Below are 15,970 nucleotides of genomic sequence, written 5' to 3'. Positions count from 1 at the left end.
CCCTGGCTAATAACCTCTTAGTTGATGCCATAAACAATTAATGAAAAAAAAAATCTTAAGTTGTTTTCTGGGAAAATTGAAAATGTGTAGAGGCTGCATTCCTCATTGAATAAAACGTTGGTATATTTAAGTTTTTACATTTTTGTGATGACGAGAAATGGCAAGGTCTTGGTCAAAATATAGATTTCCCGGGCCAAAATGTTGCCCCAGTCCGCCCCTGCCTATGTGGTTTACACCACGCAGACCGGCATATATAGCCATAACACCGCCACACCGGAGCCGTATAAGTACCTAATAATAAAACAATATAAAGCATAACCTTATCTGACAAACGGTGACGGGAGAGATGACACGCTTGGGCTTGGCAGATAGGTCTGGAACGACGCCGGCGATGCTCTCTCGGTGTGGGGGGACAACCGAAGTCGTACCATCTCGAACGGCGCGGCCCACGATGAGCTCCGCGGGGGGGAGCGCGTACGACACCGACAGAAAATACGATATTTTACGTCCGCGAAACACTAACCGTCATAACCGATGCGAACGGGCCAATATTATGATATGTATGAATGATATAAAATATAGTATCGTCATGTCGGCACCGGAAGTATGCGCATATCGCGCCGTCAGGTTAACCTACGACTTGCGCCGCAAGGCACACACGCACGGCGTGACGGGACTTATCGGTGGAGGACGGGTGGTGATACCGAAACGCGGAACGGCGGACCCCGAGGGGGGCAAAAGCGTGTCCGACACGGCGGGGCACGGGGGTTTCGGTAGTCGAACCGGGGTGAGTTCTACGAACTAGAAAGGCGCGCGGGGCCGGTACACGACGACGCGATGCACGATCGACGGCGAAAAGGAACACGGGCGGCCAAAAAACCGGCACTCGGGAAGTACGTCGGGAAGAGAGACGGAACGGCGCGCTACGTCGATACCGATGCCGCGGCGGTCCGACGGACGACGTGCGAAAAAGTGTCGCGCGGACGGCGTGGTGGAACAGGGGGATCGTACGTTCCAGAACATTCGAATCGCAGGCAACGTCGATAACGACCGATGGTGTTCGTGCACAAACAACGATTGCATGCATTCAGAAATTTATATGACATATATTATAACAAAGTGATACAGGTACCAAGTACATGATACATAATCATGTCAAAACATAGATGTACCAACAATCTCAAAATAATAAGAGATAATTTTAAAATATGAAACACACTAATATACACGTATTGAATGGTTTTCTTCACAATGACTTACATTATATCTGGCCCGTGGCATGCAGTCAGGACAAGCGGGGTAATTACCGCTTGACAAGGAAGAAAAAGAAATGTATTTATAATTCATAATGTCGATTGGTATTATAGAAGTTTATAATATAGGTTTTTTCTTTTACACATAATACACTTTATTATCTGTGTTATATTATATTAAAAGTTAGAAAACATAAATTATGAAATTAAAATTTTTTTGTTTATTAAACTTAAGTCCGGCGACTACAGCCATTAGCTGTTGTAGGGGTTATAAGTACGGTAGGTAGTAGAAATTAAATTATTTTGTTATTCAGGACAATATTGATGGCAATGTGTCATGTTGTAATAAGGATTTGTTATTATAAATATAACATATTTTATTATCTGTATTATATTATATTAGAAATAAGAAAAAAAAATGCTTTTAATAGATTTCTAACGTTATCTTGTCAAAAGCACTTGGAATTTTGATTACCCGGCTCATAACATTAAAATGTATGGAGGGCCAGGTGTAGTAGGGTAGAGCGACCACAATTGTATGCAACAGTTGGAACCTGCATTGAACAACTACAAATACACAATATGATAATATTATTGTTTTTTTTATGTCTACAGAGCTTTAAATACCACTGCATGCCACTGAGACTGACATACTAAAAACATTTACATTCAGTGTACTTTGAGCAATAATTTCCCTAAACATCAAGCATATTTTCAAAAGAAATATAACCAAGAGGCAAGAGCAAACATAAAACAAAATAAAATAAAAAGCTTAAAACATTTTAAGTCTTCATTCAAGTAACAAAACCGTAAAAAATTAACAAGATTTAAGTGTACACAAAAAGTGGTCAAACTTTTGCAACATATTTCATTTAAATTAATTTAATTTTAACATTTTAGCAACAAACAAAATATAATATTTTTTTAATGATTAAATAAAGTATGAATAAATTAGGAGTAAATTATATTTTTAAACAGAATATTTATGGTTAAATTTATTTAAACTGCAAAAGCACAACCACTTTTTCCATGGCACAGACAAACATGACATATTAGCAAAACACTTTCTTTCACGTTTACTTAGAATAAATTGTACCTTCAACGTTTATGTTATTTGTAAATGACTTTGAGTCAAAGTTAGATTTTGGGGTGCTAGTCTCTCGAAATTTATTTTCAACTAACTCTACTGTTGAAGGTTCAATATCAACTTCTTCTTTGTTCCTAAAAAATAATATTTAGTCATAAGATAATATTAAATACCTACACTTTTTATTTCACTCAATTTTAATCGATAAATGAATACATTTAATGTGTACCTATGTTATTTATTCTAACCACCATTCAAAAGTTAAAATGTGAACTATTTAAAATATTTTAATTAATATAAGTTTAATTTTTTAATTTTTGTGCTTCAACTTATATCTAATAATCTATACTAATTAACTGAGAATACTTAATTAACTAAGTATCGTTTTTAAATTAATTTTCTCAGTGTATAGACACACATTTTTATAAGAAATAAATAAATCAAATATGTACATCAATATTAAGTAATTTATGATGAAATATAATATGTATAAGTTTATAACTGAAATACAACTATACAAAAATAAAAATAAAATTTCATTAAATACAAATTATTGGTATAACCTACCTAATATTTTATCAATTAATTATAAATAATTATTTTAAGTAGAAATATTTTCAAACAATAATAATTGTTTAGTTATCAGATAAGGTTATTGTTCATGTAATATATTAGTGGTTAAGATTTACCAAGAGGTGTTCCAAATTAATTATAATATAATGATGAACAGAGAAAGTTTAGGTTGTTTATGTACTATTATACAGCTTAAAACAATAAATATAAATAAACATGAAAATGCATATGTTTTTTAATAATATTATACAAAGAAGAAGCAGTTTTATCATTTATTATACTATAAAAAATGTTTGATTTTCAACTTTTGTATTTATATTATCATAATTAATTTCTTTGAAGATCAGAAATAATTAATACTAATACAAATTAATAATAATTGGTACCTAGTATTTATTAATATACCTAGATTACTCTTTTAGAAACTTAAATATGAATAAAATACTATTTTTAGTTAGTAGGCATATTTTAAAAAGATTGATTTTTAATACCTAGATATTAAATTAATTAATTTCATTTAGAATAATAAAACAAATTATTACTATTATTAATAATTATTGGATACTTACTCAGGGTTAACCATTTTAGTGAAATCATTGAACAATGAAAAATTTTTATTTCTTTTATATAATACATTTTCTAGTCTGTATTCACGTTCATAAGAGTTTTCTTCTGTACGGAATTTGTTTATTATGCCATTTTGTTCATGATAGCGTTCATAACTTTGAATAATTTCTACTCTGAGTATACCATCTTTGGGCCAAATATCTATGACATGGTCTAAACAATTAGCTGGATGTGCTAACCTTTTGTGAAAATTAACAAATTCATAAAAGACTAATACTGCCTAAAACAAAAATATTATAACATTAGGTTATTCTAAACACTGGCATTTAGTAAATATAATACCGCAAATAAAGACACAAAATCTATAGCCTTCCTTAGATTTCTTGGAAAATATTGCATGTACATCAATGAGAATCTGTAGTACATGCTGTCTTGTACATTAATCTCAAAGTCACCGTTGGCAGACATAATGAAACTGTCCCTCTAACTCAACAACAAACAAAACATGAGCAGGAAACCTTGACCAATTCTACACTGCATCCCGGAGCGACTAAACTAAATTTTGTTAACAGAAACGGTGGCAACAATCTAAGACATTGCACAAGTCACGGACAATCAATTTCTTTTTAAGACTGTTGTACACACAAAATGATAATAATATGTGCATCACTGATTGCGGGAACAATCGTAAGTACTCACCCTAGACCGACGGACATGAGCCAAACACGACTAACGTTAATAATATGGTGTGTGTTGGAAAGGAAGACTTGCGAATTGCAACAAATAAGTAAAACATGAACGCGATGAAGATCAAAATGATAATTCGTAATCGCGGAATCGCGCAGGTGGTCGTCAGCTGCAGATTGAGAATATTTAGAATAATAATTTACATTAGGTCACAGATTAGAATATTATTAATGAAATGAAATGAAATATTTTGTAATTTACACAATATGAACCGAAAAAATTGAACACAACATCAATATAATACCATTGACTGCATTTTAATTCTACCATTAAAATACGAGTGAGACAATTTTATATTACGCAGCCGCGACATAGGCGCAATCGCGCTATTCTGTGCCCGGTGGAGTTATCACACTTATTTACATTTTACCGATCAATACTCTACCAAAAAACAAATAAAGATTCGTGCGTCGTAGGGTCGTGTGTGCAGTACTACAGTCCATCAAAGTAATAATAAATGTAGTAAAGGAATACCTAATAAACAATAAATACAGCATCTTACCTGAAATGTTTCCCCGAAATTTAAATAACCTAGGTGTCGATCTTTTAAGAAAAGAGAAACCATATTATAGTTACTATTGCTAATTCCGAGTAATTCGTTATAAAGTGGTTGTATAGGGTGTTTTGAAACCATCTGGATTCTGGACAACTGTCTAAAAAAAAACTTGAGTATCCAAAAACAGAACATTTTAATCAAAAACACACACGATCCCTTATCGATAAACGACACATTTTTATCAGTAGCGGCGTGACGATAAAGCGACCAGTGGCCATGTGTTGCGTTTGCAACAAGTATTTTGTGTGGGTGGTGGTGGTTCTTAAAGTATAAGGAAACAAATTTGAATTAGCACTCCTCACACAAATTATTGTGCAATCAGTGTCGTAGGTCGGACTTGGTTTTAGAAGTTACAGGGTTCTGAAAATCGTCAACATTCGGCAATTATTACGTTCGTCGTCATTACTGTTTTCGGAACATAATACGTACAGTGGCCCAACAAGGGCTAACATTTTGGTTGGGGGGGGGGGAGCTGTAGGCCAAATCTGATATTACATGAAAAGTAACTCTCCATGTGTGTATTCGATAAAAAGTATAAAATTATAACAAAAAAAAATGTTTATTTATTTAAATTTCATTTTTCACAATAATAATATACTGTCTGTATAATACTTTAGTTCAGTGCATAAACTGTAAAATTATGTAGCATACCTAATCCGTTAAAAAATTGTGATTTTTTTCACACCCCCTCCCCAAAAAAAATTTTTTTTTTTAATAAGATTTAACTATTTTTTAAATAAAGATTAATTTAATTTAAATAACATTTTTATATTTTCATATTTTATTATATAATATAACATATTTATACTCAACCCCCCCTAAATATTTTTCTGGCTACAGCCTTGATTGTAGCATATAGTATAACTATAGTTTAATAATATCAGTCGTAGGTATATACGACGATTACGATATTTATAAAAAAATTACTATAAAAATAACAATATTAAAAGTGAATACAAACAGATGGTAGTACCTATAATTAGTTAATAAAAATATATTTATTTCAATATTTATACTTAGAACCACATTTATACATTAATTACTTGGTATCATTTCTAATTTTAAACGACTGTAACTTTAAAAAATTAAAATTATTGTGTCCGTTTAATGTTAATAGAATAGGTAGGTACTAGGTACTAACATTGATACTACTAGGTTAATAACTTCACTGTAAATTGTAATATAAAACTAATAAATATATAATATATTGAAAATAATAATAAATAGTAGTTCTGCTGAATGCAATTTTACAAGTTGCTCGTGTGCGGCTATACTGCCACCCTATTATTTATTATGCTGGTGTGATATCTTAATAAAACTGATACAGTGACTAAACCATTTACAATTTACCTACTTGTTTTTTTTTCATAAGTTATAAACAAACACACGTATCACTGTGATCCGTTATGTTATGTTACCTAGGTGTGCACAACTGCACAAGTACGATTTTTGTATCAAAAACAATTTTTCCCTTGGATCTATAGCTGTTTTAAACATAACAATACATTTTGATTGGATCAAAACTTTAAACAATTATAAAAAAAATCAACAGAATGGCAAAATCTTGAATAGGTACCTACAAACCTACGTCGTTGATCTCAGGCTGCAGTTGTACAAAATAGTTTAATTTTACCCTGGTATACATACAGATTAAAATATTATATCATTGTATAATATCTAAATTAATATAGGTAGCATCATATCATAGACGTAATAATAGTCCAAATGTATAAAAATAATTGTCCTTGTACACAATTAATAACTTAAATAAATATAATTTCCAATATTTGCATTCAGAGGTGAATTTGGTAGAAGGCAACTGTTAAAAAAATCATTTATTACATTTTACTCTTAAAAATGGAATAAATAATATTAGTTGTTCATTTTTAATTTTTCCTATACTTAATTGTAATTTCTTCTGTACTTTTAAAACTTTACTTTAACACAGGTTTACTTATGATTGTTATTTGTTCTAATTCAAGTAATGTATTACGAGAACCTATCTTCTACTATAGTCTGAAATAGAATATATTATTTGTATTTCGTATACGTTTTTATGTTTTTGTACTTCGTCAATATTCTTCAATAAAATTGCATGGTATAATTGTTTACTTATTGTATGAGAACTAATACCTCAAGGTAAAGTAAGACTTTAAAATGTAAACTGCGTATATTTCTCAAGTAAAATAAATATAAAAAAATTAATGAAAAACACGGTTACTGAATTACAACAATGTTTTCAACTATTTCGTAAATAAACACTGTAATAACTTAAGATTATTATTATTGACAAAATATTTGATTCAATTTAAGTAGATATCAAAATGTATAGTAAATAATAGTATAGTATTGTATACAATTAGAATAATATATATTTGCCATTTGCACAACTTACATGAAAAAATATATGAATACTTATTACTTAAGTACGGATAATAATAATAAAATTTAAAAAAAGTTAAAGATGTAAATATAAAAATTAAAACATAATAATATTAGACAAACAGGGAGAGCCCTACCAAGAGGTTGAGGGCTATAAGGGCTGCAGCCCGGGCCCCATATATTACTGTAATACAGACATATAAGATTTATTAAATTCAGTCAACTTTGAATAATTACTTATAGACTTATGGTATATTTTATTTATAATATTAAAAAATAAATTGAATATAAAATAAGCTGTGGCAAAAGAACTGAATTTATAATTTAAGTTAAAGGGTCCAACCAAAAAATTAGTCCAAAATTCCTAAGTACGGCTCTCCCACCACAGAATATTTTGTTTAAGAGTGTACAATGTATACGAATTGTTTTTTAAAATTGGTTTTGGAATATAAATTTTGCTTTTAATTATTGTATTTGTTTCGTTTTTCAAGAAATGTATTGAGTAATATTTAATATTAAAATAAAAATAATATATTAATTATTATAGCATTAGGTATGTCTATGTAAGACACGAAGGTTTCTTAATACCTATTATCATACTGAAGTTATATAAAATAAATATCGTTCAATACTCGCGTTCCTACCTATTTTAAATAATATAATACCTACCTAGTATGTCTATTTTAATTTAGTGGTAATAATTACAAAGAAAAAATTCATAAATACTTATTACTGCTCTAATGTTACATAATAGCGTATACTAGGCTTATTGATTTAATATGCATAATATACCTGAAGGTACTTAAAAATGTAAATTTATAAAAAAAGCTTACATTATTTTCTTCTCAATGTCAATCTTGAATTTCATTATTTACCTCGGTTTCTGATGATTGACGATTTTGAGATTTAAATTGAAGCCTCTGGTTAAGTGTCCTATCTTCGCCGATCCAAGAGTTTTTAAAATATTCAGAAGAACGAAGTTTAGTTTTATGTTTCAAAACCATCTGAACATAATCGTTTGATTTAAATACCATCCGAATGGGGCGATACAGTCCACGATAATTACCTAACCGTTTAATTTCCGGAAAATCGTGGGTGTATCTCAAAACCTTCAGTAGATCAACAACTATAGCACGTAACATCTCTGGTGTCTCGTTCTTCGAATCGGGAACATGGAAAACTAGTACATTCTTAGATCTTTCAGAACGATCATGAACCTCCGCCGCAACGCTATGAAAGCCATCGACTAGTTTTCGGCTCAATAATTTACGAATACCGTCGATTGAATCTCTTAGCATTGCAATTTCATCAGCCATAGCATCTCTTTCACTTTTAACTTTGACCAATTCAGCGTTAAATTTATGTATCATATCGTTAAATATCCCGTATGTGACACTCAATGAAGATACGTTTATTTGGAGATCTTTTATGATTTTCCTTTGATCAGTCAAATCGTCCCGAGTATCAGTTGGTTCCGAAAAAATCGAGGTCCTTGTTAAATTATTATTGTAAGCATATTCACTACGGTCGTCTCGGGCGTTGTGGTTATTCCTTTCCAGAGAAGACGTTCCCATTTTAATTCTGTATTGATCCATGTCTGCTGTGGGTATACAATCTGAACCTTGATGTTATGTAGGCGTTATGTAGCTGTTGGATATGATGATGCCGCAACAGTGAATATCCTCTTTATCACAGCCTTATGTATAACATATATATTTATAATATATTATACACAAGAGATTGTTGACAAACGAATTGCATAAAACAATATGTCATAAATACTTATAAAAAATACAAAATTAATAACCACTGCCCGTAGCGAACACCACACATGCACCGTGCACGACACGACTATACTATACCGACTAAAACTCGATAATCTTCGATTAGCACAAATTGTTTCCATAGTCTCCAAGACGCGTCTAATAGCCATTAATTAGATGCTAATATCTTTTTTTTAAGAATGCTATTAATCGACATAAAATAACCAAAAATGTGATAAATATTAAGAACACGCCCTACCTATGTATGCATACTAATGGCAGAGTTGCAAAGAATTTTATAATGATAGTATAATACATATTATAAATATGTGTCATTAGTATTTTACTGTTTAATAAATATTTTTCCATTTTTAACATTAAATATAAAGACGTAGAAGTATTTTTAAAATGTGAAGAAAAAATACTTGATCATTTAAATTGAGTGTTTTATAAAAGTAACATATATATAGGTAATTAATTGTCTGCTTTAAACATATTCCAACTTGGTAGTATATACACGGTTATTATTACATTGTATAAAGATTTGTTGTTTTTTTTTATAAATAAACTAGTTGTCCCGTCACGGAGTTGTTCGTGTATTATATAACTATATAAAAAAAACTCTTTTTTACCCCCTTAGAGGTCTCATTTTGAAAAATCCTTTCGAAAAATAATAATAATAATATTTACAAATGATTCTAATGATTCTATACACATATTATTATTAAAAAATGATTCTATAGTTATGGTTATAATTTGTTTAGTTAACACGTTCAACCTATCGCATATCGATAAATAAAGTATTATTATGTATTTTTCGATAACGCAAATTGTATATTTGAGAATTGTGCTATTCGGTGTTTACCATACAACTCTTGACTTAATGAAAATATGTTAGTTTGTAGTTTAAAATTTTTTCAAGTATTCCTACATCATAAATGTAGCGGTGCAGCCATTAGGTACTACGTACAATCGTCAGTAGACAAATTAACTCTGCAGTGGATTGCGGACCCCACTATAGGTGCACACTCTATATGAATAATATGTTTAATTTTAATTTTATTAACTATTTTCAATACATACGCATCATACATGCCGATGAGCGGCCGTAACTCAGCCGACAGCCATATTTTAACGATTAATTATGTCGTATGGGCAATTTTATAAGCTAAAGCTTGCTGTAGCTTTTTCAATTCGAAAAAACAATTCAGAACTCCAAAAATAAATCATCAAAAAATTTTTTTTTAAAAGGGTTTTTTCAAAATGTTTTTCCTTAAAAACCTTCTCCTGGCAATTAGGAACAATTAAAAAAAAATTTGAGCCAAATCGGCCCAGCCGTTCTCAATTGATGAATTGTTATATATTTTTGGCTCCATTTATATACATTATAGATGAGAACAATTATGTACCTATGCAATATTTATATCACGTATAATAGTAATATGATATGTAATCAATATGGCAACCTAATAGAAAAATAAAATGAAATATTCTTTTTTCGTGAGCCGAAAACTAAGTTCATATGTGAACTTGTTTAGCTACCTATTAAGGTTGAAAAACTAAGCTATAAACAAACTCCAAGTCTCAAGGAATCTATTGATTAGCTTAACTCCTATTGAAAGCGGATCAGTAGATTTTACTATTATAGGCAGACAGACAAACATAAACTCGTATGCATATATTTATATATATATATAGACAAAGACAATGTTATCTAGGAGTTGTATTGATAAAATTTAGTTACCAAGAACGCCGTACGGAGTTAAATATAGTTAAAACTTTTAAAATTGTAGTAGGTAGGTTCAATATAATAATTATTTCAACAAATTTGTAGTATAATATTCTGTACGTGTATATAATATAGTAGCACTCTTGGGCACTTCTCTAAATATATCTTTTCATAAAAAGTCATCTATTTTATGAGATAGAACAGTCTTATGGCCTTATGGCACTTTCTTGAAATAAATATTTTCATTAATATTACTTAATAAAAATGTAAAAATTCCTATTTATGTAAATCATAAAATTATTTTCATTCAGCCATTAAATGGTGCTAAATATTTAGTCATTATTTTTGATATTGTGCTACAACATTACATCATTTTTATCACACGTATCACACGTACAAGTGTTCATTTGACGTCTTGACATATTATTATAGGTTTAAGAGGACGCAACACCCGTCTATTTGTATCAAAAACAGTGAGTTCGTATTTCGAGTGCTACGAAGTTATTAATAATCGTAGACCCTTAAGTAATACAGTGTCTGAAAGGTGATAATTATTACTGTGTTTTGTTGCAATCAGATATTTAAAATTATAATTTTTTTTTAAATTATATAGAATTTAATATTTATAAAACACTCGTTTGTTACGTTATAATGTTCACTTGTTAATACAATCTTCAGAAATCTGTTTCAAACAAAACATAGAAAAAATTATCACCTTTACAAAAATATTTTAGTTATGTGTTTAAGATTAATAATGACTTCGTAGCATTAGAAATACGAAAAAAAGTTTCACAAAAATGTGTGTAATTCTCTACACCTAGCGGCATTTTTCTGTGATTTCTATAAGTATAATTAGCTAACCCGTCAAACGTTGTTTTGCCATATAAATTATATCTAGTGAATATTTTGGTTGGGAAATAAAACATAACCAATTTATTGTAAGTGGGTTTGTGATGTGGTATATAGTGTATGACCGAATGAGGAATGGAGCGCAGGAAACGAAGACGGCCTATATAAAATTATATAAAATTATTTTTATCAAATAGATATAAATCTAACGATTTTAATAGTTATTTTCTAACAGCCTTATTTTTTACATAAATAGAACAAAATAGGGAACTTATTAATAATTTTTATCTGTAATACGTCTCATTTAAACATTTTACCTTTTTTACCAAACCTGGTACCAACCTGGTACCTACTAAATTTATTTATCCTAAAGAATATTATTAAATATTAATATTACAAAATATAATAAAATGCTCGGAAATTTCGAGTAAGTTATTTTCGTCCTATATCGTAATGATAAAATTAGGTTACACTAATTATGTCTATACTCTATATTATAGTCAATTAATACTCGTCACTACTATCATTTTAATCAGTTGAGTTTTTGTGATATTTTTGTTGTCACTGGTTCTGACCAGCTGCGTTAGCTGGCAAACAAAAGTTTAAAATTTAGCTCAAAATAATTCTTCCCCTCGAACACAATGTACCTATATATTGACAAAGTAAACGAATTTCATAGTAACACGAGACATATATTATGCGTGGGTCAAACAATACATTTCTCTTTAAAGGTGTATTTTGATTTATATAACTGACTTAAATCAATATATTCTGTAGTCCTGTTTGATATATTGAAGATACCTACTATTTAATAGTGGAAACATTGTCACATGGATAAATGGATACCTAATATAATATTATAATATGCAATTGATATAAAAAAAAATATGAAATATTTGTGTTAAGTTTCAGCCGTTAGAGCTTATAGAGGGTATATAAAACAACAGCAAATGGTAGCATTTAGGTGATCTTTAGTTAGGTGTTATTTTAAAATATGTTATATGATTATGTTGGATGTACCCACGTACCTAAAATGTCTATGTTATATTATTATGTTTGTATGATGATCGTTGCTAACCACACGACCCATTAGCCACCACCCACGACGACATATAATGTAAAGCAAAGCGGAACCCTCTCGCTCACCTTTTTTATTATTAATTTAATTTACAGAACGTAAAATCTTGGTGGAATAACATTGAAATTATCAGTTTTATTTATTTACTTTCTACCTTTCTACATTATCATTTTCGTTCGTTACATAAAACTTTTATTTGACAAGCAGTGGGGGTGAGGTGTACACATTTATACAAATTTGTACAAATTATGGAGCAATATTAGGCTGTTTTTTTAGCTAAATTTCAAACATATTGAAGTCATGCTTCTGTTGCAATTGTTTTATATTACAAAATATTTAAATATATTGTGTCCTAATTAATATCTAAAATTGAAACTAAATAATTGTATGATAATTTGAATAGGGTTATGAAATTGAAAATAATATTGACGCTGCTTTTAGTAAATTAAAATATTGCGACAGTCAATTTGGAAAACAATAATGAAGTATGACGTATTGGCTGCAAGAAGTAAATGGGTCCCTGGGAGTGTTGTTCTGTGTTACAGCACTCCTGTGGCCTCCTCCTCCACCGAAACCTTACAATACCACCACCCAGGCCCTGATTTACGCATGTGCAGGCGGTGCACTAGCACAAGGCCCCCAAATTTGAAGGGCCCCTCCGGCCTTCCTATTCTATACTTTGCTACCATAAATAAAAGATATTTTTAATAAGATTTAGTAAGTAGTAACTATAACCTATTTAAGGAGGCCGCCGCAGCATGCGTAGTTTTCATACGGTTTACACTAATCACTAATAAGCCATCGATAGTTATATCAGTCATATTTTTTACATTTTTTGTTAAAAAAGGCCCCCAAAGTTTATAGTGCACAGGGCCCCTATTTCACTAAATCAGGGCCTGCCACCACCGACACAGCGGAACACCACCACTCTTCCTGCTCCACCATCGACTTCATTATACAACTTATCCTTAGATCATAATATTATATTGTACAATGAATGGAGCTACAGATCAATATTCTTACAAACATTTTAGCTACGAGTAGCCTGTTACGTAGCCTCTACTACGCAAGCGCCGACTACTAGTAGCTTATTTATCATAATACATTCAGTCTTAGATCACACAATTACTAATGATCGATAATTAATAATATCCAATATTTTCATACTTTAAACTTCAGACACTCATAAAAATATATAAATAAAAGAAGCTGAATATTTATTGATCATTAAGGTAATATTTATACTATATTTAATTCTTATTTATACATCTTACATTTATACCTACATTATACTTGTTTGTATTTTATATTTTATATTGTACATTAATAGAAATGTTTTGAAATAGGGTAAAACAATAGCAAAAATAATTTTTTTATTCTGTTTTAGGACTTATTGGGTATCAATAAGCAACATTTTAAATCAGAAATGAATGTAGCTCCAAATTGCTTAAATAAAAACAACGCCAATTTGGGTATAGAAGATTTGAAAACTACAACCAGCACAGAAATATTTCCGAATTTATACGAATTGCTCCAAGTAGCACTAACTTTGGGTGAGAACTTCTATGCTCAAAGATCGATTTACTAATCTATCTGTTATTCACATTGAAAAAGACCTGACTAAAAGTATTAAAAAACGTAAATTTGTTCTTAAAATCCTCATGAATGCTGGTTATAAAATAAAATATTCATTACTGTTATTACCTAATTATTGATATGTTAACTGTCTTTAATGCATTGTATGCGTTTGTATTTTATATTTAAATGTAATTTTAGTAAATTTTATAGTATCAATAAAAAATGTCTTCACTCAATTCAAAGTAGATAATAAATATCTAATTAAAGTTGTGATTATAAGTGTTAAAACGCTCTATTTGCCCCGAAGACGCTCCTACTTTGGAATCGCGGTTAGTGCACAGTGTACACCAACGTCATATAATTGCCACCAAAACCAAGCTAGATATTTCGAGTGTTAAGATTCCCGAGGAGATTGACGATAAGTACTTAGAGCGCACTAAAAAGCCCAAGGTATTATAATTGAATCCTATACTGTTAAACTTCAATGTTTCTTACATTTTTGAAATTTTTTTTAGACCTACCGACCAAGTGAAAGAAGGAAGTCTCATCAGAAGATAGTTGATGTAGGTACAGATATTAAAAACAATGACACAACATCAAGATAAGAAATCTCTGTTATTGTACCTGTCATCCATGTTTGGGTTAAGGAATAATCAATACCCACACAGAATGCAATTTTAAATTTACTGCTAAAATATAGATGAGCGATGAAGACTTAAATATTATATTTATGCATTTTACATATTTTAAGAGTAATGTTAATTCACACACAATAATCGCCTCTATATCTAAGTATGCTAAAGGATAGCAGCCGGCTTATAGCTATTGATCAATTTATTATTGTACGTCGTATACTCAGTATTCGGCAAAAATAAAATAATATAAACAATACTACGTAAAGGTATAAAATATTATGGTAATGTATAATTATACCGATAGGCTCATGTGTAACTACAGTCATTAACAGCTAAACGAGATGTAAAAAAAAATATTTATATAAACAATTCGTTAATTTAATGTTGTATAGTTATATTTAATTGTATTATAATTTTTGTCTACTCTAGCTATAATGACTTAAAATACTACAGAAACTAGAACAGATAATACGTCGTCTTTGAGTAAAATACAATTTGTTGATTTGTTCAATTTTTGCTGTGCTTTATAATCCTTCCATAAAAAAAAGTCGAAATAAAATATCGAATAAGTTTATTACATATAAATTGTTCTGATAGTCGACTTGTTTTGCAATACTTAAACCGGTCCATGTTACTAAGCCAAAATACAGTCAAGTTTGTACTATGTACTAGGATAAAATGCAATATCTTCAACAATACTTACGACGTTAGCGCTCAGTACAGTGTATTTGTGGCCATAGGCGGAGATTTGATCAAATTTGAGGGGGAGCTTACATGTTGCTTTGCAAAGTAAGCCGTGGGGGCTTTGCCCCCACACCCCCACTCTAATATCTATCATGCTTTCACTCTTCAGTACGCATCAACTATTAAATTACTAAATTACAAAACTACTAATACTAAATATGAATTACTAACTATATAATATTATGCACTTTAAAAATTATTAATTTATAATATAATAAATATTTTATTATTTTAATACAATAAATCTATTTTTATTAGCAAATATATCAATAACTTTCTCAATATTAATATTGATATCTTTTTCAATGTACAATATTGAAGAGTTATTAAATTTTTCTTGCAGCATACTCGTGCGTAGCCATGTCTTGACTTTGCGCATTGCAGAAAAGCTTCGCTCACATGTAGCCGAGCTGATTGGTATAGTTATGG

The 15,970-nt window shown here is 30.1% G+C and overlaps 1 protein-coding gene across 2 annotated transcripts in view; it reads right to left on the bottom strand.

Moving 5' to 3' along the window:
• Window positions 1-4,922, bottom strand: part of LOC111031626 (membralin-like) — a 24,405-nt gene extending 19,483 nt beyond the window's left edge. For both annotated transcript variants that reach the window (XR_002604228.1, XM_022311653.1), the window contains exons 1-4: window positions 4,730-4,922; window positions 3,823-4,035; window positions 3,483-3,760; window positions 2,350-2,474 (exon numbers count right to left, since the gene is read on the bottom strand). Coding sequence is in view for 1 of the 2 variants with exons in the window: in XM_022311653.1 (XP_022167345.1) it covers window positions 2,350-2,474; window positions 3,483-3,760; window positions 3,823-3,948 (529 nt within the window). In the remaining variant the exon portion in view is untranslated. The remainder of the gene's footprint in view (window positions 1-2,349; window positions 2,475-3,482; window positions 3,761-3,822; window positions 4,036-4,729) is intronic.
• Window positions 4,923-15,970: the final 11,048 nt, after the last annotated feature.

Source organism: Myzus persicae, unplaced genomic scaffold (assembly GCF_001856785.1).
Source record: "Myzus persicae strain clone G006 unplaced genomic scaffold, MPER_G0061.0, whole genome shotgun sequence".
Classification (NCBI taxonomy): Eukaryota; Metazoa; Arthropoda; class Insecta; order Hemiptera; family Aphididae; genus Myzus; species Myzus persicae.
Note: the sequence above shows the minus strand (reverse complement) of the source record. Positions and strands in the feature narration are given on the sequence as shown.